At 40.6% G+C, this 22,010-nt stretch overlaps 2 protein-coding genes and 27 non-coding genes across 34 annotated transcripts in view; 5 read left to right on the top strand and 24 right to left on the bottom strand.

The window, feature by feature from the left end:
- LOC133542443 (zinc finger protein 2-like) overlaps window positions 1-22,010 on the top strand; it is a 272,490-nt gene that overhangs the window by 167,116 nt on the left and 83,364 nt on the right. The window lies entirely within an intron of this gene.
- On the bottom strand, window positions 745-817 carry trnak-uuu (transfer RNA lysine (anticodon UUU)). The gene has a single exon. It is a non-coding gene; the product is annotated as a tRNA-Lys (tRNA).
- The window catches only part of LOC133542500 (zinc finger and SCAN domain-containing protein 12-like), a 29,763-nt gene continuing 11,700 nt past the window's right edge, over window positions 3,948-22,010 (bottom strand). Inside the window, exon 3 of the mRNA XM_061886699.1 lies at window positions 3,948-5,881. Within this exon, the coding sequence (XP_061742683.1) occupies window positions 4,827-5,881 (1,055 nt within the window). The 3' untranslated portion in view covers window positions 3,948-4,826. The remainder of the gene's footprint in view (window positions 5,882-22,010) is intronic.
- Window positions 6,623-6,695, top strand: trnaf-gaa (transfer RNA phenylalanine (anticodon GAA)). Its single transcript has one exon. It is a non-coding gene; the product is annotated as a tRNA-Phe (tRNA).
- On the bottom strand, window positions 6,984-7,056 carry trnak-uuu (transfer RNA lysine (anticodon UUU)). The gene has a single exon. It is a non-coding gene; the product is annotated as a tRNA-Lys (tRNA).
- On the bottom strand, window positions 7,781-7,853 carry trnak-uuu (transfer RNA lysine (anticodon UUU)). The gene has a single exon. It is a non-coding gene; the product is annotated as a tRNA-Lys (tRNA).
- On the bottom strand, window positions 8,307-8,379 carry trnak-uuu (transfer RNA lysine (anticodon UUU)). The gene has a single exon. It is a non-coding gene; the product is annotated as a tRNA-Lys (tRNA).
- Window positions 9,262-9,333, bottom strand: trnak-uuu (transfer RNA lysine (anticodon UUU)). The gene has a single exon. It is a non-coding gene; the product is annotated as a tRNA-Lys (tRNA).
- On the bottom strand, window positions 10,051-10,123 carry trnak-uuu (transfer RNA lysine (anticodon UUU)). Its single transcript has one exon. It is a non-coding gene; the product is annotated as a tRNA-Lys (tRNA).
- On the bottom strand, window positions 10,573-10,645 carry trnak-uuu (transfer RNA lysine (anticodon UUU)). Its single transcript has one exon. It is a non-coding gene; the product is annotated as a tRNA-Lys (tRNA).
- On the top strand, window positions 11,161-11,230 carry trnaf-gaa (transfer RNA phenylalanine (anticodon GAA)). The gene has a single exon. It is a non-coding gene; the product is annotated as a tRNA-Phe (tRNA).
- trnak-uuu (transfer RNA lysine (anticodon UUU)) lies at window positions 11,371-11,443 on the bottom strand. Its single transcript has one exon. It is a non-coding gene; the product is annotated as a tRNA-Lys (tRNA).
- Window positions 12,177-12,249, bottom strand: trnak-uuu (transfer RNA lysine (anticodon UUU)). The gene has a single exon. It is a non-coding gene; the product is annotated as a tRNA-Lys (tRNA).
- On the bottom strand, window positions 12,952-13,024 carry trnak-uuu (transfer RNA lysine (anticodon UUU)). Its single transcript has one exon. It is a non-coding gene; the product is annotated as a tRNA-Lys (tRNA).
- trnak-uuu (transfer RNA lysine (anticodon UUU)) lies at window positions 13,480-13,552 on the bottom strand. Its single transcript has one exon. It is a non-coding gene; the product is annotated as a tRNA-Lys (tRNA).
- trnaf-gaa (transfer RNA phenylalanine (anticodon GAA)) lies at window positions 14,068-14,137 on the top strand. Its single transcript has one exon. It is a non-coding gene; the product is annotated as a tRNA-Phe (tRNA).
- Window positions 14,278-14,350, bottom strand: trnak-uuu (transfer RNA lysine (anticodon UUU)). Its single transcript has one exon. It is a non-coding gene; the product is annotated as a tRNA-Lys (tRNA).
- Window positions 15,083-15,155, bottom strand: trnak-uuu (transfer RNA lysine (anticodon UUU)). Its single transcript has one exon. It is a non-coding gene; the product is annotated as a tRNA-Lys (tRNA).
- trnak-uuu (transfer RNA lysine (anticodon UUU)) lies at window positions 15,676-15,748 on the bottom strand. The gene has a single exon. It is a non-coding gene; the product is annotated as a tRNA-Lys (tRNA).
- Window positions 15,967-16,039, top strand: trnaf-gaa (transfer RNA phenylalanine (anticodon GAA)). Its single transcript has one exon. It is a non-coding gene; the product is annotated as a tRNA-Phe (tRNA).
- On the bottom strand, window positions 16,180-16,252 carry trnak-uuu (transfer RNA lysine (anticodon UUU)). The gene has a single exon. It is a non-coding gene; the product is annotated as a tRNA-Lys (tRNA).
- trnak-uuu (transfer RNA lysine (anticodon UUU)) lies at window positions 16,706-16,778 on the bottom strand. The gene has a single exon. It is a non-coding gene; the product is annotated as a tRNA-Lys (tRNA).
- Window positions 18,253-18,325, bottom strand: trnak-uuu (transfer RNA lysine (anticodon UUU)). Its single transcript has one exon. It is a non-coding gene; the product is annotated as a tRNA-Lys (tRNA).
- trnak-uuu (transfer RNA lysine (anticodon UUU)) lies at window positions 18,781-18,853 on the bottom strand. The gene has a single exon. It is a non-coding gene; the product is annotated as a tRNA-Lys (tRNA).
- On the bottom strand, window positions 19,309-19,381 carry trnak-uuu (transfer RNA lysine (anticodon UUU)). Its single transcript has one exon. It is a non-coding gene; the product is annotated as a tRNA-Lys (tRNA).
- trnak-uuu (transfer RNA lysine (anticodon UUU)) lies at window positions 19,836-19,908 on the bottom strand. The gene has a single exon. It is a non-coding gene; the product is annotated as a tRNA-Lys (tRNA).
- Window positions 20,414-20,486, bottom strand: trnak-uuu (transfer RNA lysine (anticodon UUU)). Its single transcript has one exon. It is a non-coding gene; the product is annotated as a tRNA-Lys (tRNA).
- trnak-uuu (transfer RNA lysine (anticodon UUU)) lies at window positions 20,917-20,989 on the bottom strand. Its single transcript has one exon. It is a non-coding gene; the product is annotated as a tRNA-Lys (tRNA).
- On the bottom strand, window positions 21,841-21,913 carry trnak-uuu (transfer RNA lysine (anticodon UUU)). Its single transcript has one exon. It is a non-coding gene; the product is annotated as a tRNA-Lys (tRNA).

The raw sequence follows: 22,010 nt of genomic DNA, 5'->3' as shown, positions 1-22,010 counted from the left end.
AAGGAAAACTCACACCCAGTGGGCAGGGAGAATTCACATCCAGTGGGACGCCAGTGACAATGCTGACTATGAGAAACCTTGGAGAGGACCTCAGATGTGGGCAACCCCCTCCCCTCTAGGGGACCGAAAGCAACGGATGTCGAGCGGGTCTAACATGATACTGTGAAAGTTCAATCCATAGTGGCTCCAAGACAGCAGCGAGAGTCCCGTCCACAGGAAACCATCTCAAGCGGATCAGCAGCGTAGAGATGTCCCCAACCGATACAGGCGAGCGGTCCATCCTGGGTCCCGACGAGCGGTCCATCCTGGATCCCGACGAGCGGTCCATCCTGGGTCTCGACTCTGGACAGCCAGTACTTCATCCATGGTCATCGGACCGGACCCCCTCCACAAGGGAGGGGGGGACATAGGAAAAAGAAAAGAAGCGGCAGATCAACTGGTCTAAAAAGGAGGTCTATTTAAAGGCTAGAGTATACCAAATACTTATTTTCCACCATAATTTACAAAAAAATAATCCTTTGAAATTCCTACAATGTGAATTCCTGGATTTTTTTACACATTCTGTCTCTCACAGTTGAAGTGTACCTATGATGAAAATTACAGACCTCTGTCATCATTTTAAGTGGGAGAACTTGCACAATCGCTGGCTGACTAAATACTTTTTTGCCCCACTGTAAGACTGCCGTTAATGTTGACTTTTGGATAGCAGAAAATAAGCTTTTACTGGAAGGTAGAAAGTTACACCGCCTGAACAGGGACTTGAACCCTGGACCCTCAGATTAAAAGTCTGATGCTCTACCGACTGAGCTATCCAGGCTCTTTGTACTTAATGATTGCACATGGTTGGAGAAAAGAACAATATTGGCACCCTCCTCTAGAAGTAAATTAGTTAAGTTGTTCAGCAAATAGCTGGGAACTGTCGAAGCTCAAAGGGGAACATTATCAGCAGACCTATGTAAGCGTCAATATATACCTTGATGGTGCAGAAAAAAGACCATATGTTTTTTTAACCGATTTCCGAACTCTAAAAGGGTGAATTTTGCGATTTAAACACCTTTCAATTGTTCGCTGTCGGAGTGATGACCTTTCACCCGTGACGTTACAACGGGAAGCAATCCGCCATTTCCTCAAACACACTACACACACAAGTCAAATCAGCTCTGTTATTTTCCGTTTTTTCGACTATTTTTTGGAACCCTGGAGACATCATGCCTCGTCGGTGTGTTGTCGGAGGGTGTAACAACACTAACAGGGAGGGATTCAAGTTGTCTTACGTGGAGTGTGCATCGATTAGCTCGGCATGCTAATCGATGCTAACATGGCAGAAATGGCAAAAATGTGTGGATATCCTGCGACACTCAAAGCAGATGCATTTCCAACGATAAAGTCAACGAAATCACAAAGGTGAGTTTTGTTGATGTCATTGACTTATGTGCCAATCAGACATATTTGGTCACGGCATGACTGCCAGCTAATTGAAGCTAACATGCTATTTAGGCTAGCTGTATGTACATTTGTAGCTATATTTGCATCCGGCCTTTCCCTCCCACCCACATTTAGTGCCAAACAAACACATACCAATCGACGGATTTAAGTTGCTCCAGTGTTCATAAAATGCAATCGTTTGTTAAAAGGCGATCGCCGAATACCTTCAATAGCTATTCGCTTAATAGCTTCAGTTTCTTCTTCAATTTCGTTTTCGCTATCTGCCTCCATACTCCGACCATCCGTTTCAATACATGCCTAATCTGTTGAATCGCTTAAGCCGCTGAAATCCGTGTCTGAATCCGAGCTAATGTCGCTATATCTTGCTGTTCTATCTGTCACGTTTGTTTGTATTGGCATCACTATGTGACGTCACAGGAAAATGGACGGGTGGATTTAGAGATAGCGAAAATCAGGCACTTTACAGCCTTTTTTCGGGATATTCCATGATGGGTAAAATTTTGAAAAAAACTTTGAAAAAAAAAAAAGCCACAGGGAACTGATTTTTATTGGTTTTAACCCTTTTGAAATTGAGATAATCTTCCCCTTCAAGCTTGCCAACTGCTTGAACTAAAACTATTGACGGTTAAAGGGGAACATTATCACAATTTCAAAAGGGTTAAAAACAATAAAAATCAGTTCCCAGTGGCTTGTTGTAATTTTTGAAGTTTTTTTCAAAATGTTACCGGTCTCGGAATATTCCTAAATAAAGCTTTAAAGTGCCTTATTTTCGGCTCTCTGCGAAGACACTGGCCATTTCCCTGTGACGTCACACAGTGCTGCCAATGTAAACAAACAATGGGAATACCACAGCAAGATATAGCGACATTAGCTCGGATTCAAACTCGGATTTCAGCGACTTAAGCGATTCAACAGATTACGCATGTATTGAAACAGATGGTTGGAGTATGAAAATATTGAAGAAGAAACTGAAGCTATTGAGCGAATAGCTATTGACGCTATTCATAGCCATAGCATGGCCGAATAGCTGCGTTAGCATCGCCGGTAAAATGTGCGGACCAAACGATCAGGACTTTCGCATCTTTTGACACTGGAGCAACTTAAATCCGTCGATTGGTAAGTGTTTGTTTCGCATTAAATGTGGGTGGAAGGAAACGTAATATAGTTGCAAATGCATCTACTGGTTATCCATACATCTCTGTGCCATGTCTGCTTTAGCACCGCCGGTAAAATGTGGAGACACTCTGGTACATTCAATGGGGGTCTGGCGGCAGACACTTTGGCATCTTCGGGCCAGTGGTGCAACTTGAATCCCTCCCTGTTAGTGTTGTTACACCCTCCGACAACACACCAGAGGCATGATGTCTCCAAGGTTCCAAAAAATTGTCAATAAAACGGAAAATAACAGAGCTGAGACCCGGTGTTTGTAATGTGTTGAAAATGAAAATGGTGGGTGTGTTACCTCGGCGACGTCACGTTTTGACGTCATCGCTTCCAGCGCGATAAACAGAAAGGCGTTTAATTCGCCAAAATTCACCCATTTAGAGTTCGGAAGTCGGTTAAAAAAATAGATGGTCTTTTTTCTGCACCATCAAGGTATATATTGACGCTTACATAGTTCTGCTGATAATGTTCCCCTTTAAGCCAGTCCTAAATCGTCATAGACAAAGAGGGTGCAGACAAAGAAAGAAGTCCCTGTCCCAAAGTTGCCAGCTCTGAGATAGTTTTACCTTGAATGCTACCCACACTTTCAAACCAAATACCATTGGGACACAAGTTTTATGGCCAGAAGAGACACATATTGAGCTATTTTGCTTCACTTCCAATCATTAGGGAAAAGATTAAATTTGTACACAACCGGGTGTTCCAACAAGACAATATCAAACACAATAAAAAATGTTTTCAAAGGGTTTCAGGCAGGTTAAATTGAGTTTCTGGAATGTCTGTTCCGGAGACTGTACCTTAACCCTACTAAACATTTGTGAACAATCCTTAGACGTGAATCCGCGAAAAACACAACACATTCATATCAAATCTACCAGTGTTGCCAAGAACAGAGGTCAAATATGCCACCAGAATATTGCCAGAAGCATTTTTGTTTCATTTTTATGTGTTTTTCCGTGATGTGACGATAGTAGAACATAAGACTTTCATTTGAGAATTTCTGGGTTTCAAGTCCCTGTTCTGCTGACCAAAAATATGTTCTGACGATCTTCTGAGAAGGCCTCCTTTTTGCATTCAAAAGTCAGAAACAGGTACTGTAAGTCTCTGTGTGCATTTTAAAGAGTGGACTCAGTTTGACGAGCTAACTGAATCTATTGACTGGCTCATTAACATGAACAATGTTCAAATAATGTGGGTCAATGTAGCGAGCTTTGACAGAAATGCAAGAAAGCGCTCTATAGATATCTTTCATTTGAAATCATATTTTAAAAAATCATAAGAACAACAAAATATAAAAAAATGACTGCAATTATAAATATAACAAAACCCACACAATAAATACTCACTACATTTATTTACTCATTTTTTGTTAAATCATTCATTGCTTGTTACGTAAAGGTTTTGATTGATTGATTGATTGATACTTTTATTAGTAGATTGCACAGTACAGTACATATTCCGTACAATTGACCACTAAATGGTAACACCCCAATAAGTTTTTCAACTTGTTTAAGTCGGGGTCCACGTTAATCAATTCATGGTAGGTCTGAATACAAAAACAAACACAAAAATCAATATATTCATTTTACAAAAGAGAGTAATAAATATAATTAACAAGATGTCTTTGAATGTTTTATTTCATTCAGGACATTGTCATCTCAGGGCATTCAATCGATCACAACTGGACTGTTTGGTTTGTCTTAGAAGACGTTTCGCCACTGACTTAACCCCCAATTCCAACCCTTGATGCTGAGTACCAAGCAGGGAGGTAATGGCTCCCATTTTTATAATCTTTGGTATGACTCGGCCGGGGTTTGAACTCACAACCTACCGATCTCAGGGCAGACACTCTTAACACTACGCCCCCAAGCGTGGCCACCGCTGCTACCCACTGCTCCCCTCACCTTCCAGGGGGGTGATCAAGGGTGAAGGGTCAAATGCAGAGAATAATTTCGCCACACCTCGTGTGTGTGTGACAATCATTGCTACTTTAATTTTAACTTATCAGTTCATGCTCCTATTGACTTAAATTGGTCAGATCTAGTCCTTAAACTAGTCCCAGATCTAACCAATCTTGGAGCATTAACTGATGAACCCGACGGTTTATTTCAAATCCTGCATCTTGATTTTCTGCTGCTGTTCTCACCAGCACACTTGTGTTTCTTACACTGGTACTTAGAAGATAATATTTCACCACACACACTGCAACTCAACACTTAATCACCAGCGTGTGTACTCATGTGTCGCACAAATGCCGTATGGTGACAGAAGCTTTTGTCGCAGCTTAAACATAAGTATGGTTTTTCACCTGTGTGTGTTCGCATGTGCACTTTCAAATTTTGACCCGATTTCAAACCTTTACCGCAAATGGAACAGGAAAAAGGTTTTTCTCCAGTGTGTGTTCTCAGGTGTGCTTTCAAACTATGACTCCCGACAAAACCTTTACCACAGATTGAACAGGTAAAAGGTTTTTCGCCAGTATGTATCCTCATATGTACTTTTAAATATTGACTTTGTACAAAACCTTTACTGCAGATTGAACATGTAAAAGGTTTTTCTCCGGTGTGTGTTCTCATGTGTACTTTCAAGTTGGTACTTTCTACAAAACCTTTACCGCAGATTGAACAGATAAAAGACTTTTCTCCTGTGTGTGTTCTCATGTGTACTTTTAAATAGCTAATATGTACAAAACCTTTACCGCAGATTGAACAGGAACAGGGTTTTTCTCCAGTGTGTGTTTTCATATGGTCTTTCAACGCATTTTTTTGTGCAAATCCATTACCACAGACTGAGCAGTGAAAATGCTTATCTCCACTGTGTATTCTCATGTGTACTTTGAGATAACAAGGATATCTGAAAGTTTTGTCGCAGTGAGAACACGTGAAGTGTGTGTTGTCAGTGTGACATGTCTTATCATCTTTAGAGTCTTCATCATCAGTGTCAGGAGAGTGTGACGTTGTGTCCTCACTATCTGATAGTGGAGCTAAGAGCTTGTCTGCTTGTGATCCTCCACAGTGGTCTCCATCAGCTTCTGTTGAGCTGCTGCTCGGAGGCTCCGCCTCTCTCTTCTCCTTATCGACTTCACTCTTCACAGGGACACCAGTCACTGGCATCTTGCTGACATCAAGCTCCTCCAGTCCTTCAAGATGCTCTCTCTCCGAACTGATGTTGTGTTCCTCCTCTTCCTCTTTAATGTAGGAGGGCTGTGGCTCCTCTCTTACCATCCTTGAGCTCCACTCCTGCTGTTCAGGGAGATGTCCTTCACACACGTCTGCATAACACAAGAAGACAAACAGCTTTTTTCAGACACATAAGGCATTCAGTTTGTTCACAAGTACTAAGGAAAACAAAGTTATTGTTAGACCCGCTCGACATCCATTGCTTTCGGTCCCCTAGAGGGGGGGGGGGGTTGCCCACTTCTGAGGTCCTCTCCAAGGTTTCTCATAGTCAGCATTGTCACTGGCGTCCCACTGGATGTGAATTCTCCCTGCCCACTGGGTGTGAGTTTTCCTTGCCCTTTTGTGGGTTCTTCCGAGGATGTCGTAGTCGTAATGATTTGTGCAGTCCTTTGAGACATTTGTGATTTAGGGCTATATAAATAAACATTGGGGCGGTATAGCTCGGTTGGTAGAGTGGCCGTGCCAGCAATTTGAGGGTTGCAGGTTCGATTCCCGCTTCTGCCATCCTAGTCACTGCCGTTGTGTCCTTGGGCAAGACACTTTACCCACCTGCTCCCAGTGCCACCCACACTGGTCTAAATGTAACTTAGATATTGGGTGTCACTATGTAAAGCGCTTTGAGTCATTAGTGAAAAGCGCTATATAAATATAATTCACAATGATGTTATTGAACTGTCCCAAAATCCCGGTGGGGGACAAACACAGCACCCTCTACAACATTTTAACAGAAAAAGAAAACATATAATATGACACTCTTCTGTGAAGGCCTCCTTTTTGCATTCGAATGTCAGCAACTGGTAAGTCCTTGGGTTTCAAAGAGTGGATCCATTTCAGCTGAGGTAGCTCAGTTGGGAGTGCGTTAGACCGAAGATCTAAAGGTCCCTGGTTCAATTCCAGGTTTCTGTATAGTAGTGTGGTCTCACATAGAGTCATTACTAAGGAGACTTTTATAGCATGTACTCTATTAAAAGCATATCCGTGTCCTGTTTGTCTTACTAGCACAGTCTTAAAATCAGTTGTCATGTTTAACCTGGATAACAATTATGTTATTTTATGGTGTAATGTACTTTTACCAACGTTTTCCTTAAATTGACTATTAAATCGTGCTGTTTCACATACAAATACAGGACTGCTGTTGATGTTGTCTTTTGGGTAGCAGAAAATAAGATTATGCTGCAAGGTAAAGACATAAAACGCCTGAACAGGAAAGTGAACCATGGACCCTCAGATTAAAAGTCTGATGCTCTACCGACTGAGCTATCCAGGCTCTCTTTCCTATAGTATTGCCCATGGTTGGAGAGAAGAACAATACTGGCACCCTCATCCAGGAGTAAATGACGTAGGATGTTTAGCGAATAGCTGGGAACTGTCAAAGCTCCACTTTGCCAATTACTTAGACTAGAACTATTGACGGTTAAGCCAGTTTTAAATCATCATAGACAGAGAGGGTGCAGACAAAGAAAGAAGTCCATGAGTTTCTGGAATTTAAGTCCTTGTTCTGCTGACCAAAAATATTTTGTGACAATCTTCTGCGAAAGCCTCCTTTTTGCATTCAAATGTAAGCAACAGTTAAGTCTTTGGGTGTATTTCAAAGAGTGGATCCAGGTGGCTGGTTGATGGTGCCCTCAGTTGATGTAGCTCATTTGGGAGAGTGTTAGACTGAAGTTCTAAAGGTTATTGGTTCAATCCTGGTTTCTGCCTAGTATTGTGGTCTCTTGAGCTAGTGTCTTTATCGAGAAAACTTTTATGACATGTACTCTATTAAAAGAATGTCTGTGACCTGCTTGTCTTGCTGGCGCAGTTTTAAAATCAGTTGTCATATTTAACCTGGATAACAATTATGTTATTTTATGGTGTATTCTACTTTTACCAACGTTTTTCTTAAATTGACTATTAAATTGTGCTGTTTCACATACAAATACAGGACTGCTGTTGATGTTGTCTTTTGGGTAGCAGAAAACAAGTTTATGCTGGAAGGTAAAGAGATAAACCGCCTGAACAGGGACTTGAACCCTGGACCCTCAGATTAAAAGTCTGATGCTCTACCGACTGAGCTATCCAGGCTGTTTTATTGTAACCATCGCCCATTGTTGGAGAGAAGAATTTTAGTGTCACATTCATCTAGAAGTAAATGAGTTAGGATGTTTAGCGAATAGCTGGGAAATGATAAAGCTCAAGCTTGCCAACTGCTTGAACTAGAACTATTGACTGTTAAGCCAGTTTTAAATCATCATAGAAAGAGAGGGTGCAGAAAAAGAAAGAAGTCCCTGAGTTCCTGGAATTTAAGTCTCTGTTCTGCTGACCAAAAATATGTTGTGACAATCTTCTGCAAAGGCCTTCTTTTTGCATTCAAATGTCAGCAACAGGTAAGTCCTTGGGTGTATTTCAAAGAAAGGATCCAGGTGGCTGGGTTTCAGTTGAGGCGTTTTTTCCCTTACACAACAGGCTCCAGGACTGCTTTTGATGTTGTCTTTTGGGTAGCAGAAAATAAGATTATGTTGGAAGGTAAAGATATACCGCCTGAACAGGGACTTGAACCCTGGACCCTCAGATTAAAAGTCTGATGCTCTACCAACTGAGCTATCCAGGCTCGTCTTCTCATAGTGTTGCCCATGGTTGGAGAGAAGAACAATACTGGAACCCTCACCGAGTTTTGATTGATTGAAACTTTTATTAGTAGATTGCACAGTACACTACATATTCCGTACAATTGACCACTAAATGGTAACACTCGAATAAGTTTTTCAACTTGTTTAAGTCGGGGTCCACGTTAATCAATTCATGGTAAGTAAATTGAGAAGTAAATTAGTTAGAATGTTTAGCGAATAGCTGGGAACTTTCAAAGCTCAAGCTTTCCAATTGCTTGACTTAAACTACTGACGGTTAAGCCAGTTTAAAATCATCATAGACAGAGAGAGTGCAGACAAAGAAAGAAGTGCCTGAGTTTCTGGAATTTAAGTCTTCGTTCTGCTTACCAAAAATATGTTGTGACAATCTTGTGTGAAGGCCTCCTTTTTGCATTCAAATGTCAGCAAAAGGTTCGTCTTTGGGTGTATTTCAAAGAGTGGATCCAGGTGGGTGGGTTTCAGCTGAAGTGATGGTGCCCTCAGTTGATGTAGCTCATTTGGGAGAGTGACAGACTGAAGTTCTAAAGGTTATTAGTTCAATCCTGGTTTCAGCCTAGTATTGTGGTCTCTTGAGCTAGTGTCTTTATCGAGAAAACTTTTATGACATGTACTCTATTAAAAGTATGTCTGTGACCTGCTTGTCTTGCTGGTGCAGTTTTAAAATCAGTTGTCATGTTTAACCTGGATAACAATTATGTTTTTTTATGGTGTATTCTACTTTTACCAACGTTTTTCTTAAATTGACTATTAAATCGTGCTGTTTCACATACAAATACAGGACTGCTGTTGATGTTGTCTTTTGGGTAGCAGAAAATAAGATTATGCTGCAAGGTAAAGAGATAAACCGCCTGAACAGGGACTTGAACCCTGGACCCTCAGATTAAAAGTCTGATGCTCTACCGCAGAGCTATCCAGGCTCTCTTTCCTATGGTATTGCCCATGGTTGTAGAGAAGAACTATACAGGCACCCTCATCCAGAAGTAAATGAGTTAGGATGTTTAGCGAATAGCTGGGAACTTTCAAAGCTTTAGTTTGCCAATTACTTAAACTAGAACTATTGACTGTTAAGCCAGTTTTAAATCATCATAGACAGAGAGGGTGCAGACAAAGAAAGAAGTCCATGAGTTGCTGGAATTTAAGTCTCTGTTCTGCTGACCAAAAATATGTTGTGACAATCTTCTGGAAAGGCTTTCTTTTTGCATTCAATTGTCAGCAACAGGTAAGTCCTTGGGTGTATTTCAAACAGTGGATCCAGGTGTACTTATTTCGGCTGAAGTAGCTCAGTTGGGAGAGCGTATGACAGAGTGTTTTTAAAGGTCCCTGGTTCAGTCCTGGGTTTCAGCATAGTAGTGTGGTCTCTTAATATGTTGTCATTACTGAGGAACCTTTATGGAACGTATGCTATTAAAAGGATGTCCGTGAGCTGCTTGTCTTGCTGGCGCAGTCTTAAAATCAGTTGTCTTGTTTAACTTGGATAACCATTACATTGTATTATGGTGTATTGTACTTTTGCCAAAGTTTTTCTTAAATTGACTATTAAATCGTACTGTTTCACATACAAATACAGGACTGCTGTTGATGTTGTATTTTGGGTAGCAGAAATCAAGTTTATGCTGGAAGGTAAAGAGATAAACCGCCTGAACAGGGACTTGAACCCTGGACCCTCAGATTAAAAGTCTGATGCTCTACCGACTGAGCTATCCAGGCTCTTTTTAATAAATCATTGCCCATGGTTGAAAGGAATAACAATACTGGTACCCTCATCTTGAAGTAAAATAGAATGTTTAGCAAATAGCTGGGAACTTTCAAAGCTCCAGTTTGTCAACTGCTTGAACTAGAACTATTGACTGTTAAGCCAGTTTTAAATTATTGTAGACAGAGAGGGTGCAGACAAAGAAAAAAGTCCCTGGGTTTCTGGAATTTAAGTCTCTGTTCTGCTGACCAAAAATATGTTGTGACAATCTTCTGCAAATGCCTTCTTTTTGCATTCAAATGTCAGCAACAGGTAAGTCCTTGGGTGTATTTCAAAGAGTGGATCCAGGTGGCTGGGTTTCAGTTGAGGCGTTTTTTCCCTTACACAACAGGCTCCAGGACTGCTTTTGATGTTGTCTTTTGGGTAGCAGAAAATAAGATTATGCTGGAAAGTAAAGATATACCGCCTGAACAGGGACTTGAACCCTGGACCCTCAGATTAAAAGTCTGATGCTCTACCGACTGAGCTATCCAGGCTCGTCTTCTCATAGTGTTGCCCATGTTTGGAGAGAAGAACAATACTGGAAACCTCACCGAGTTTTGATTGATTGAAACTTTGATTAGTAGATTGCACAGTACAGTACATATTCCGTACAATTGACCACTAAATGGTAACACTCGAATAAGTTTTTCAACTTGTTTAAGTCGGGATCCACGTTAATCAACTAATTGTAAGTAAATTGAGAAGTAAATTAGTCAGAAAGTTTAGCGAATAGCTGGGAACTTTCAAAACTCAAGCTTTCCAATTGCTTGAACTAGAACTATTGATGGGTAAGCCAGTTTTAAATCATCATAGACAGAGAGGGTGCAGACAAAGAAGTGCCTGAGTTTCTGGAATTTAAGTCTCTGTTCTGCTGACCAAAAATATGCAGTGACAAAATTCTGCAAATGCCTCCTTTTTGTATTCAAATATCAGCAACATGTAAGTCCTTGGGTGTATTTCAAAGAGTGGATACATGTGGCTGGGTTTTAGCTGAAGAGTTTTTTTCCCTGAAGTAGCTCAGTTGGGAGAGTGCTAGACTGAAGATCTAAAGGTTCCTGGTTCAATCCCAGGTTTCAACATAATAGTGGGCTCTCTTGACCCAATGTCATTACTGAGGAGATTTTTGTGGAATGTAATTTTATAAAAGTACATCACTGCTTTTGATGTTCTCTTTTGGGCAGCAGAAAATAAGCTTATGCTGGAATGTAAAGAGATAAACCGTCTGAACAGGGACTTGAACCCTGGACCCTCGGATTAAAAGTCTGATGCTCTACCGAATGAGCTTTCCAGGCTCTTTTTAATAAATCATTGCCCATGGTTGAAAGGAATAACAATACTGGTACCCTCATCTTGAAGTAAAATAGAATGTTTAGCGAATAGCTGGGAACTTTCAAAGCTTTAGTTTGCCAACTGCTTGAACTAGAACTATTGATGGTTAAGCCAGTTTTAAATCATCATAGACAGAGAGGGTGCAGACAAAGAAAGAAGTGCATGAGTTTCTTGAATTTAAGTCTTCGTTCTGCTGACCAAAAATATGTTGTGACAATCTTGTGTGAAGGCCTCCTTTTTGCATTCAAATGTCAGCAAAAGGTTCGTCCTTGGGTGTATTTCAAAGAGTGGATCCAGGTGGGTGGGTTTCAGCTGAAGTGATGGTTCCCTCAGTTGATGTAGCTCATTTGGGAGAGTCATAGACTGAAGTTCTAAAAGTTATTAGTTCAATCCTAGTTTCAGCCTAGTATCGTGGTCTCTTGAGCTAGTGTCTTTATCGAGAAAACTTTTATGACATGTACTCTATTAAAAGAATGTCTGTGACCTGCTTGTCCTGCTGGTGCAGTTTTAAAATCAGTTGTCATGTTTAACCTGGATAACAATTATGTTTTTTTATGGTGTATTGTACTTTTACCAATGATTTTCCTTAAATTGACTATTAAATCGTGCTGTTTCACATACAAATACAGGACTGATGTTGATGTTGTCTTTTGGGTAGCAGAAAATAAGATTATGCTGCAAGGTAAAGAGATAAACCGCCTGAACAGGGACTTGAACCCTGGACCCTCAGATTAAAAGTCTGATGCTCTACCGACTGAGCTATCCAGGCTCTCCTTCCAATAGTATTGCCCATGGTTGGAGAGAAGAACAATATAGGCACCCTCATCCAGAATTAAATTAGTTAGGATGTTTAGCGAATAGCTGGGAACTTTCAAAGCTCCAGTTTGCCAATTGCTTGAACTAGAACTATTGACGGTTAAGCAAGTTTTAAATCATCATATACAGAGAGGGTGCAGACAAAGAAAGAAGTCCATGAGTTTCTGGAATTTAAGTCCTTGTTCTGCTGACCAAAAATATTTTGTGACAATCTTGTGCGAAAGCCTCCTTTTTGCATTCAAATGTAAGCAACAGTTAAGTCTTTGGGTGTATTTCAAAGAGTGGATCCAGGTGGGTGGTTTATGGTTCCCTCAGTTGATGTAGCTCATTTGGGAGAGTGTTAGACTGAAGTTCTAAAGGTTATTGGTTCAATCCTGGTTTCAGCCTAGTATTGTGGTCTCTTGAGCTAGTGTCTTTATCGAGAAAACTTTTATGACATGTACTCTATTAAAATAATGTCTGTGACCTGCTTGTCTTGCTGGTGCAGTTTTAAAATCAGTTGTTGTTTTTTTATGGTGTATTGTACTTTTACCAATGATTTTCCTTAATTTTTACTATTAAATCGTGCTGTTTCACATACAAATACAGGACTGCTATTGATGTTGTCTTTTGGGTAGCAGAAAATAAGATTATGCTGCAAGGTAAAGAGATAAACCGCCTGAACAGGGACTTGAACCCTGGACCCTCAGATTAAAAGTCTGATGCTCTACCGACTGAGCTATCCAGGCTCTTTTATTGTAATCATCGCCCATTGTTGGAGAGAAGAATTTTAGTGTCACATTCATCTAGAAGTAAATGAGTTAGGATGTTTAGCGAATAGCTGGGAAATGATAAAGCTCAAGCTTGCCAATTGCTTGAACTAGAACTAGTGTGACTGTTAAGCCAGTTTTAAATCATCATAGACAGAGAGGGTGCAGACAAAGAAAGAAGTCCCTGAGTTTCTGGAATTTAAGTCTCTGTTCTGCTGACTAAAAATATGTTGTGACAATCTTCTGCAAATGCCTTCTTTTTGCATTCAATTGTCAGCAACAGGTAAGTCCTTGGGTGTATTTCAAAGAGTGGATCCAGGTGGCTGGGTTTCAGTTGAGGCGTTTTTTCCCTTACACAACAGGCTCCAGGACTGCTTTTGATGTTGTCTTTTGGGTAGCAGAAAATAAGATTATGTTGGAAGGTAAAGATATACCGCCTGAACAGGGACTTGAACCCTGGACCCTCAGATTAAAAGTCTGATGCTCTACCGACTGAGCTATCCAGGCTTGTCTTCTCATAGTGTTGCCCATGGTTGGAGAGAAGAACAATACTGGAAACCTCAGCGAGTTTTGATTGATTGAAACTTTGATTAGTAGATTGCACAGTACACTACATATTCCGTACAATTGACCACTAAATGGTAACACTCGAATAAGTTTTTCAACTTGTTTAAGTCGGGATCCACGTTAATCAACTAATTGTAAGTAAATTGAGAAGTAAATTAGTCAGAAAGTTTAGCGAATAGCTGGGAACTTTCAAAACTCAAGCTTTCCAATTGCTTGAACTAGAACTATTGATGGGTAAGCCAGTTTTAAATCATCATAGACAGAGAGGGTGCAGACAAAGAAGTGCCTGAGTTTCTGGAATTTAAGTCTCTGTTCTGCTGACCAAAAATATGCAGTGACAAAATTCTGCAAATGCCTCCTTTTTGTATTCAAATATCAGCAACATGTAAGTCCTTGGGTGTATTTCAAAGAGTGGATACATGTGGGTGGGTTTCAGCTGAAGAGTTTTTTTCCCTGAAGTAGCTCAGTTGGGAGAGTGCTAGACTGAAGATCTAAAGGTTCCTGGTTCAATCCCAGGTTTCAACATAATAGTGGGCTCTCTTGACCCAATGTCATTACTGAGGAGATTTTTGTGGCATGTAATTTTATAAAAGTACATCACTGCTTTTGATGTTCTCTTTTGGGCAGCAGAAAATAAGCTTATGCTGGAATGTAAAGAGATAAACAGTCTGAACAGGGACTTGAACCCTGGACCCTCGGATTAAAAGTCTGATGCTCTACCGAATGAGCTTTCCAGGCTCTTTTTAATAAATCATTGCCCATGGTTGAAAGGAATAACAATACTGGTACCCTCATCTTGAAGTAAAATAGAATGTTTAGCAAATAGCTGGGAACTTTCAAAGCTCCAGTTTGCCAACTGCTTGAACTAGAACTATTGATGGTTAAGCCAGTTTTAAATCATCATAGACAGAGAGGGTGCAGACAAAGAAAGAAGTGCATGAGTTTCTGGAATTTAAGTCTCTCTTCTGCTGACCAAAAATATGTTGTGACAATCTTGTGCGAAGGCCTACTTTTTGCATTCAAATGTCAGCAAAAGGTTCGTCCTTGGGTGTATTTCAAAGAGTGGATCCAGGTGGCTGGGTTTCAGTCGAAGTGATGGTGCCCTCAGTTGATGTAGCTCATTTGGGAGAGTGATAGACTGAAGTTCTAAAGGTTATTAGTTCAATCCTGGTTTCAGCCTAGTATTGTGGTCTCTTGAGCTAGTGTCTTTATCGAGAAAACTTTTATGACATGTACTCTATTAAAATAATGTCTGTGACCTGCTTGTCTTGTTGGTGCAGTTTTAAAATCAGTTGTCATATTTAACCTGGATAACAATTATGTTTTTTATGGTGTATTGTACTTTTACCAATGATTTTCCTTAAATTGACTATTAAATCGTGCTGTTTCACATACAAATACAGGACTGCTGTTGATGTTGTCTTTTGGGTAGCAGAAAATAAGATTATGCTGCAAGGTAAAGAGATAGATTGCCTGAACAGGGACTTGAACCCTGGACCCTCAGATTAAAAGTCTGATGCTCTACCGACTGAGCTATCCAGGCTCTCATTCCTATTGTATTGCCCATGGTTGGAGAGAAGAACAATACAGGAATTGATTGATTGATTGACCCTCATCAAGAAGTAAATTAGTCAGGATGTTTAGTGAATAGTTGGGAACTGTCAAAGTTTAAGCTTGCAATTGCTTGAAATAGAACTTTTGATGGTTAAGCCAGTTTTAAATCATCATAGACAGAGAGGGTGCAGACAAAGAAAGAAGTCCCTGAGTTTCTGGAATTTAAGTCCTTGTTCTGCTAGTGTCTTTTTCGAGGAGACTTTTATGACATGTACTCTATTAAAAGTATGTCTGTGACCTGCATGTCTTGCTGGCACAGATTTAAAATCAGTTGTCATATTTAACCTGGATAACAATTATGTTATTTTATGGTGTATTCTACTTTTACCAACGTTTTTCTTAAATTGACTATTAAATCGTACTGTTTCACATACAAATACAGGACTGCTGTTGATGTTGTCTTTTGGGTAGCAGAAAACAAGTTTATGCTGGAAGGTAAAGAGATAAACCGCCTGAACAGGGACTTGAACCCTGGACCCTCAGATTAAAAGTCTGATGCTCTACCGACTGAGCTATCCAGGCCAGTTTTAAATCATCATAGACAGAGAGGGTGCAAGACAAAGAAAGAAGTGCCTGAGTTTCTGGAATTTAAGTCTCTGTTTTGCTGACCAAAAATATGCAGTGACAAAATTCTGCAAAGGCCCTCCTTTTTGTATTCAAATATCAGCAACATGTAAGTCCTTGGGTGTATTTCAAAGAGTGGATCCATGTGGGTGGGTTTCAGCTGAAGAGGTTTTTTCCCTGAAGTAGCTCAGTTGGGAGAGTGCTAGACTGAAGATCTAAAGGTTCCTGGTTCAATCCCAGGTTTCAGCATAATAGTGGGCTCTCTTGAGACAATGTCATTACTGAGGAGATTTTTGTGGCATGTAATTTTATAAAAGTACATCACTGCTTTTGATGTTCTCTTTTGGGTAGCAGAAAATAAGCTTATGCTGGAATGTAAAGAGCTAAACCACCTGAACAGGGACTTGAACCCTGGACCCTCGGATTAAAAGTCTGATGCTCTACCGACTGAGCTATCCAGGTTCTTTTAACGTAAAAATCGCCCATTGTTGGAGAGAAGAATATTACTGTCACATTCATCTAGAAGTAAACGAGTTAGGATGTTCAGCGAATAGCTGGGAAATGTCAAAGCTCAAGCTTGCCAACCGCTTGAACTAGAACTATTGACTGTTAAGCCAGTTTTAAATTATTGTAGACAGAGAGGGTGTAGACAAAGAAAGAAGTCCCTGGGTTTCTGGAATTTAAGTCTCTGTTCTGCTGACCAAAAATATGTTGTGACAATCTTCTGCAAATGCCTTCTTTTTGCATTCAAATGTCAGCAACAGTTAAGTCCTTGGGTGTATTTCAAAGAAAGGATCCAGGTGGCTGGGTTTCAGTTGAGGTGTTTTTTCCCTTACACAACAGGCTCCAGGACTGCTTTTGATGTTGTCTTTTGGGTAGCAGAAAATAAGATTATGCTGGAAGGTAAAGATATACCGCCTGAACAGGGACTTGAACCCTGGACCCTCAGATTAAAAGTCTGATGCTCTACCGACTGAGCTATCCAGGCTCTTTTTCTTATTGTGTTGCTCATGGTTGGAGAGAAGAACAATACTGGAAACCTCACCGAGTTTTGATTGATTGAAACTTTTATTAGTAGATTGCACAGTACAGTACATATTCCGTACAATTGACCACTAAATGGTAACACCCCAATAAGTTTTTCAACTTGTTTAAGTCGGGGTCCACGTTAATCAATTCATGGTAAGTAAATTGAGAAGTAAATTAGTTAGAATGTTTAGCGAATAGCTGGGAACTTTCAAAACTCAAGCTTTCCAATTGCTTGAACTAGAACTATTGATAATCATAGACAGAGAGGGTGCAGACAAAGAAAGAAGTTATTGAGTTTTTGGAATTTAAGTCCATGTTCTGCTGACCAAAAATATAAAGTGACAAAATTCTGCAAAGGCCTCCTTTTTGTATTCAAATATCAGCAACATGTAAGTGTATTCCAAAGAGTGGATACATGTGGGTGGGTCTCAACTGAAGAGATCTTACCCTCAACTGAAGTAGCTCAGTTGGGTGAAGACTGAAGAGCTAAAGGTTCCTGGTTCAATCCCAGGTTTCAACATAATAGTGGGCTCTCTTGAGACAATGTCATTACTGAGGAGATTTTTGTGGCATGTACTCTTATAAAAGTACATCACTGCTTTTGATGTTCTCTTTTGGGTAGCACAAAATAAGTTCATGCTGGAATGTAAAGAGATAAACCGTTTGAACAGGGACTAGAACTCTGGACCCTCAGCTTAAAAGTCTGATGCTCTACCGACTGAGCTTTCCAGGCTCTTTTTAATAAATCATTGCCCATGGTTGAAAGGAATAAGAATACTGGTACCCTCATCTTGAAGTAAAATAGAATGTTTAGCAAATAGCTGGGAACTTTCAAAGCTCCAGTTTGCCAATTGTTTGAACTAGAACTATTGATGGTTAAGCCAGTTTTAAATCATCATAGACAGAGAGGGTGCAGACAAAGAAAGAAGTGCATGAGTTTCTTAAATTTAAGTCTCTGTTCTGCTTACCAAAAATATGTTGTGACAATCGTGTGCGAAGGCCTACTTTTTGCAATCAAATGTCAGCAACAGGTTCGTCCTTTGGTGTATTTCAAACAGTGGATCCAGGTGGCTGGGTTTCAGCTGAAGTGGCTCCTCCCTCAGCTGAAATAGCTCAGTTGGGAGAGCGATAGACTGCGGATATTATGGTCCCTGGTTCTATCCTGGATTTCAGCACAGTAGTGTGGTCTCTTGGCATAGTGTCACTACTGAGGAGGCTTTTATGGCATGTATTAAATCAAAAGGATGTCTTTGTTCATCAGTTGTCCTGGGTAACCATTATGTGGTTTTATGGTGTATTGTACTTTTGCCAAGGTTTTTTCTTTAATTGACTATTAAATCGCAATTAAATAGTTTTACATACAAATATGTGACTACTGTTGATGTTGTCTTTTCAGTAGCAGAAAATAAGTTATGTTGAAAGATAAAGTAGACCGCCTGAACAGGGACTTGAACCCTGGACCCTCAGATTAAAAGTCTGATGCTCTACCGACTGAGCTATCCAGGCTCTCCTAAAATTATCACTGCCTATCGTTGGAGAGAAGAACAATACTGGCACCCTCATCTTGAAGTGCATTAGTTAGGATGTTTAGCGAATAGCTGGGAACTGTCAAAGCTAAAGTTTCTCAATTGTTTGAACTAGAACTAGTAACAGTTAAGCCAGTTTTAAATCATCATAGACAGAGAGGCTGCAAACAAAGAAAGAAGTCCCTGAGTTTCTGAAATTTAAGTCTCTGTTCTGCGGACCAAAAATATGATGTGACAATCTTCTTCGGAGGCCTCCTTTTTGCTTTCAATTGTCAGCAACAGGTAAGTCCTTGGGTGTATTTCAAGGAGTGGATCCAGAAGCGTGGGTTTCAGCTGAAGTGTTTTTTCCCTTATCCTACAGGCTACAGGACTGCTCTTGATGTTGTCTTTTGGGCAGCAGAAAATAAAGTTTTGCCTGAAGGTAAGGATATGCACTACCTGAACAGGGACTTGAACCCTGGACCCTCAGATTAAAAGTCTGATGCTCTACCGACTGAGCTACCCAGGCTCTCTTGGTTTGGTTATTGCCCATGGTTGGAGAGAAGAACAATACTGGCACTCTCACCAAGAATTAAATTAGCTAGAATGATTAGCGACTAGCTGGGAAGTTTCAAAGCTCAAGCTTGCCAATTGCTTGAACTAGAACTAGTGACGGTTAAACCCTTTTTAAATCATCATAGACAGAGAGGGTGCAGACAAAGAAGGAAGTCCCTGAGTTTCTGGAATTTAAGTCTCAGTTCTGCGGACCAAAAATATGCTGTGACAATCTTCTTTGGAGGCCTCCTTTTTGCATTCAATTGTCAGCAACAGGTGAGTCCTTGGGTGTATTTCAAGGAGTGGATCCAGGTGCGTGGGTTTAAGCTGAAGTGTTTTTTCCCTTATCCTACAGGCTACAGGACTGCTGTTGATGTTATCTTTTGGGCAGCAAAAAATAAGCTTATACTGGAAGGTAAAGACATAAACCGCCTGAACAGGGACTTGAACCCTGGACCCTCAGATTAAAAATCTGATGCTCTACCGACTGAGCTACCCAGGCTCTTTTATTTTTGATTATTGCCCATGGTTGGAGAGAAGAACAATACTGGCACTCTCACCGAGAAGTAAATTAGTTAGAATGATTAGCGATTAGCTGGGAAGTTTCAAAGCTCAAGCTTGCCAATTTCTTGAACTAGAACTAGTGACTGTTAAGCCAGTTTTAAATTATTGTAGACAGAGAGGGTGTAGACAAAGAAAGAAGTCCCTGGGTTTCTGGAATTTAAGTCTCTGTTCTGCTGACCAAAAATATGTTGTGACAATCTTCTGCAAATGCCTTCTTTTTGCATTCAAATGTCAGCAACAGGTAAGTCCTTGGTGTTATTTCAAAGAAAGGATCCAGGTGGCTGGATTTCAGTTGAGGCGTTTTTTCCCTTACACAACAGGCTCCAGGACTGCTTTTGATGTTGTCTTTTGGGGAGCAGAAAATAAGATTATGCTGGAAGGTAAAGATATACCGCCTGAACAGGGACTTGAACCCTGGACCCTCAGATTAAAAGTCTGATGCTCTACCAACTGAGCTATCCAGGCTCGTCTTCTCATAGTGTTGCCCATGGTTGGAGAGAAGAACAATACTAGCACCCTCCTCCAGAATTAAATTAGTTAGGATGTTTAGCGAATAGCTGGGAACTGTCGAAGCTTTAGTTTGCCAATTGCTTGAACTAGAACTATTGACTGTTAAGCCAGTTTTAAATCATCATAGACAGAGAGGCTGCAAACAAAGAAAGAAGTGCCTGAGTTTCTGGAATTTAAGTCCTTGTTCTGCTAGTGTCTTTTTCGAGGAGACTTTTATGAGATGTACTCTATTAAAAGTATGTCTGTGACCTGCTTGTCTTGCTGGTGCAGTTTTAAAATCAGTTGTCATATTTAACCTGGATAACAATTATGTTATTTTATGGTGTATTCTACTTTTACCAACGTTTTTCTTAAATTGACTATTAAATCGTGCTGTTTCACATACAAATACAGGACTGCTGTTGATGTTGTCTTTTGGGTAGCAGAAAATATGCTTATGCTGCAAGGTAAAGAGATAAACTGCCTGAACAGGGACTTGAACCCTGGACCCTCAGATTAAAAGTCTGATGCTCTACCGACTGAGCTATCCAGGCTCTTTTTACATACTTATTGCCCATGGTTGGAGATAAAAACAATACAGGCACCCTCGTCTAGAAGTAAATTAGTTAGGATGTTTAGTGAATAGCTGGGAACTGTCGAAGTTTAAGCTTGCCAATTGCTTGAAATAGAACTTTTGATTGTTAGGCCAGTTTTAAATCATCATAGACAGAGAGGGTGCAGACAAAGAAAGAAGTCCCTGAGTTTCTGGAATTTAAGTCCCTGTTCTATTGACCAAAAATATGTTGTGACAATCTTTTGCGAAGGCCTCCTTTTTGCATTCAAATGTCAGCAACAGGCAAGTTGTTGACATTTGTGTATTTCAGCCGAAATGTTCTCCCTTATACAACAGGCTACAGGACCGCTGTTGATGTTGTCTTTTGGGCAGAAGAATATAAGATTATGCTGGAAGGTAAAGACATAAACCGCCTGAACAGGGACTCGAACCCTGGACCCTCAGATTAAAAGTCTGATGCTCTACCGACTGAGCTATCCAGGCTCTTTTTCTTTAATTGTTGCCGATGTTTGGAGAGAAGAACAATACTGGCACCCTCATCTAGAAGTAAATTAGTTAGGATGTTTAGCGAATGGGGTTGCACGGTGGGAGGGGTTAGTGCGTCTGCCTCACAATATAAAGGTCTTGAGTAGTCCTGGGTTCAACCCCGGGCTTGGGATCTTTCAGTGTAGAGTTTGCATGTTTCCCCCGTGACTACGTGGGTTCCCTCCTGGTACTTCGGCTTCCTCCCACTTCCAAAGACATGCACCTGGGGATAGGTTGATTGGCAAAACTAAATTGGCCCTAGTGTGGGAATGTGAGTGTGAATGTTGTCTGTCTATCTGTATTGGCCCGGCGATGATGTGGCGACTTGTCCTGGGTGTACACCACCTTCCACCCGAATGCAACTGAGATGGGCACCAGCACCCCCCGTAACCCCAAAGGGAATAACCGGTAGAAAATGGATGGATGGATGAATGTTCAGTGAATAGCTAGGAACTGTCAAAGCTAGAGTTTGCCAATTGCTTGAACTAGAACTATTGACTGTTAAGCCAGTTTTAAATCATCATAGACAGAGAGGGTGCTGACAAAGAAAGAAGTCCCTGAGTTTCTGGAATTTTAGTCTCTGTTCTGCTGACCAAAATTACGCTGTGACAATCTTCTGCAAAGGCTTTCTTTTTGCATTCAAATGTCAGCAACAGGTAAGTCATTTTGTGTATTTCAAAGAAAGAATTCAGTTGGCTGGGTTTCAGTTTAAGTTTTTTTCCCCTTACACAACAGGCTCCAGGACTGCTTTTGATGTTGTCTTTTGGGTAGCAGAAAATACGATTATGCTGGAATGTAAAGAGCTACACCGCCTGAACAGGGACTTGAACCCTGGACCCTCAGATTAAAAGTCTGATGCTCTACCAACTGAGCTATCCAGGCTATTCTTACATTGTCACTGCCCATGGTTCGATACAAGAACAAAACTGGCACCCTAATCCAGAAGTAAATTAGTTAGGGTGATTAGCGAATAGCTGGA

Source organism: Nerophis ophidion, linkage group LG24, assembly GCF_033978795.1.
Source record: "Nerophis ophidion isolate RoL-2023_Sa linkage group LG24, RoL_Noph_v1.0, whole genome shotgun sequence".
Lineage (NCBI taxonomy): Eukaryota > Metazoa > Chordata > Actinopteri > Syngnathiformes > Syngnathidae > Nerophis > Nerophis ophidion.
This window is presented reverse-complemented; position numbering and strand designations above follow the sequence as displayed.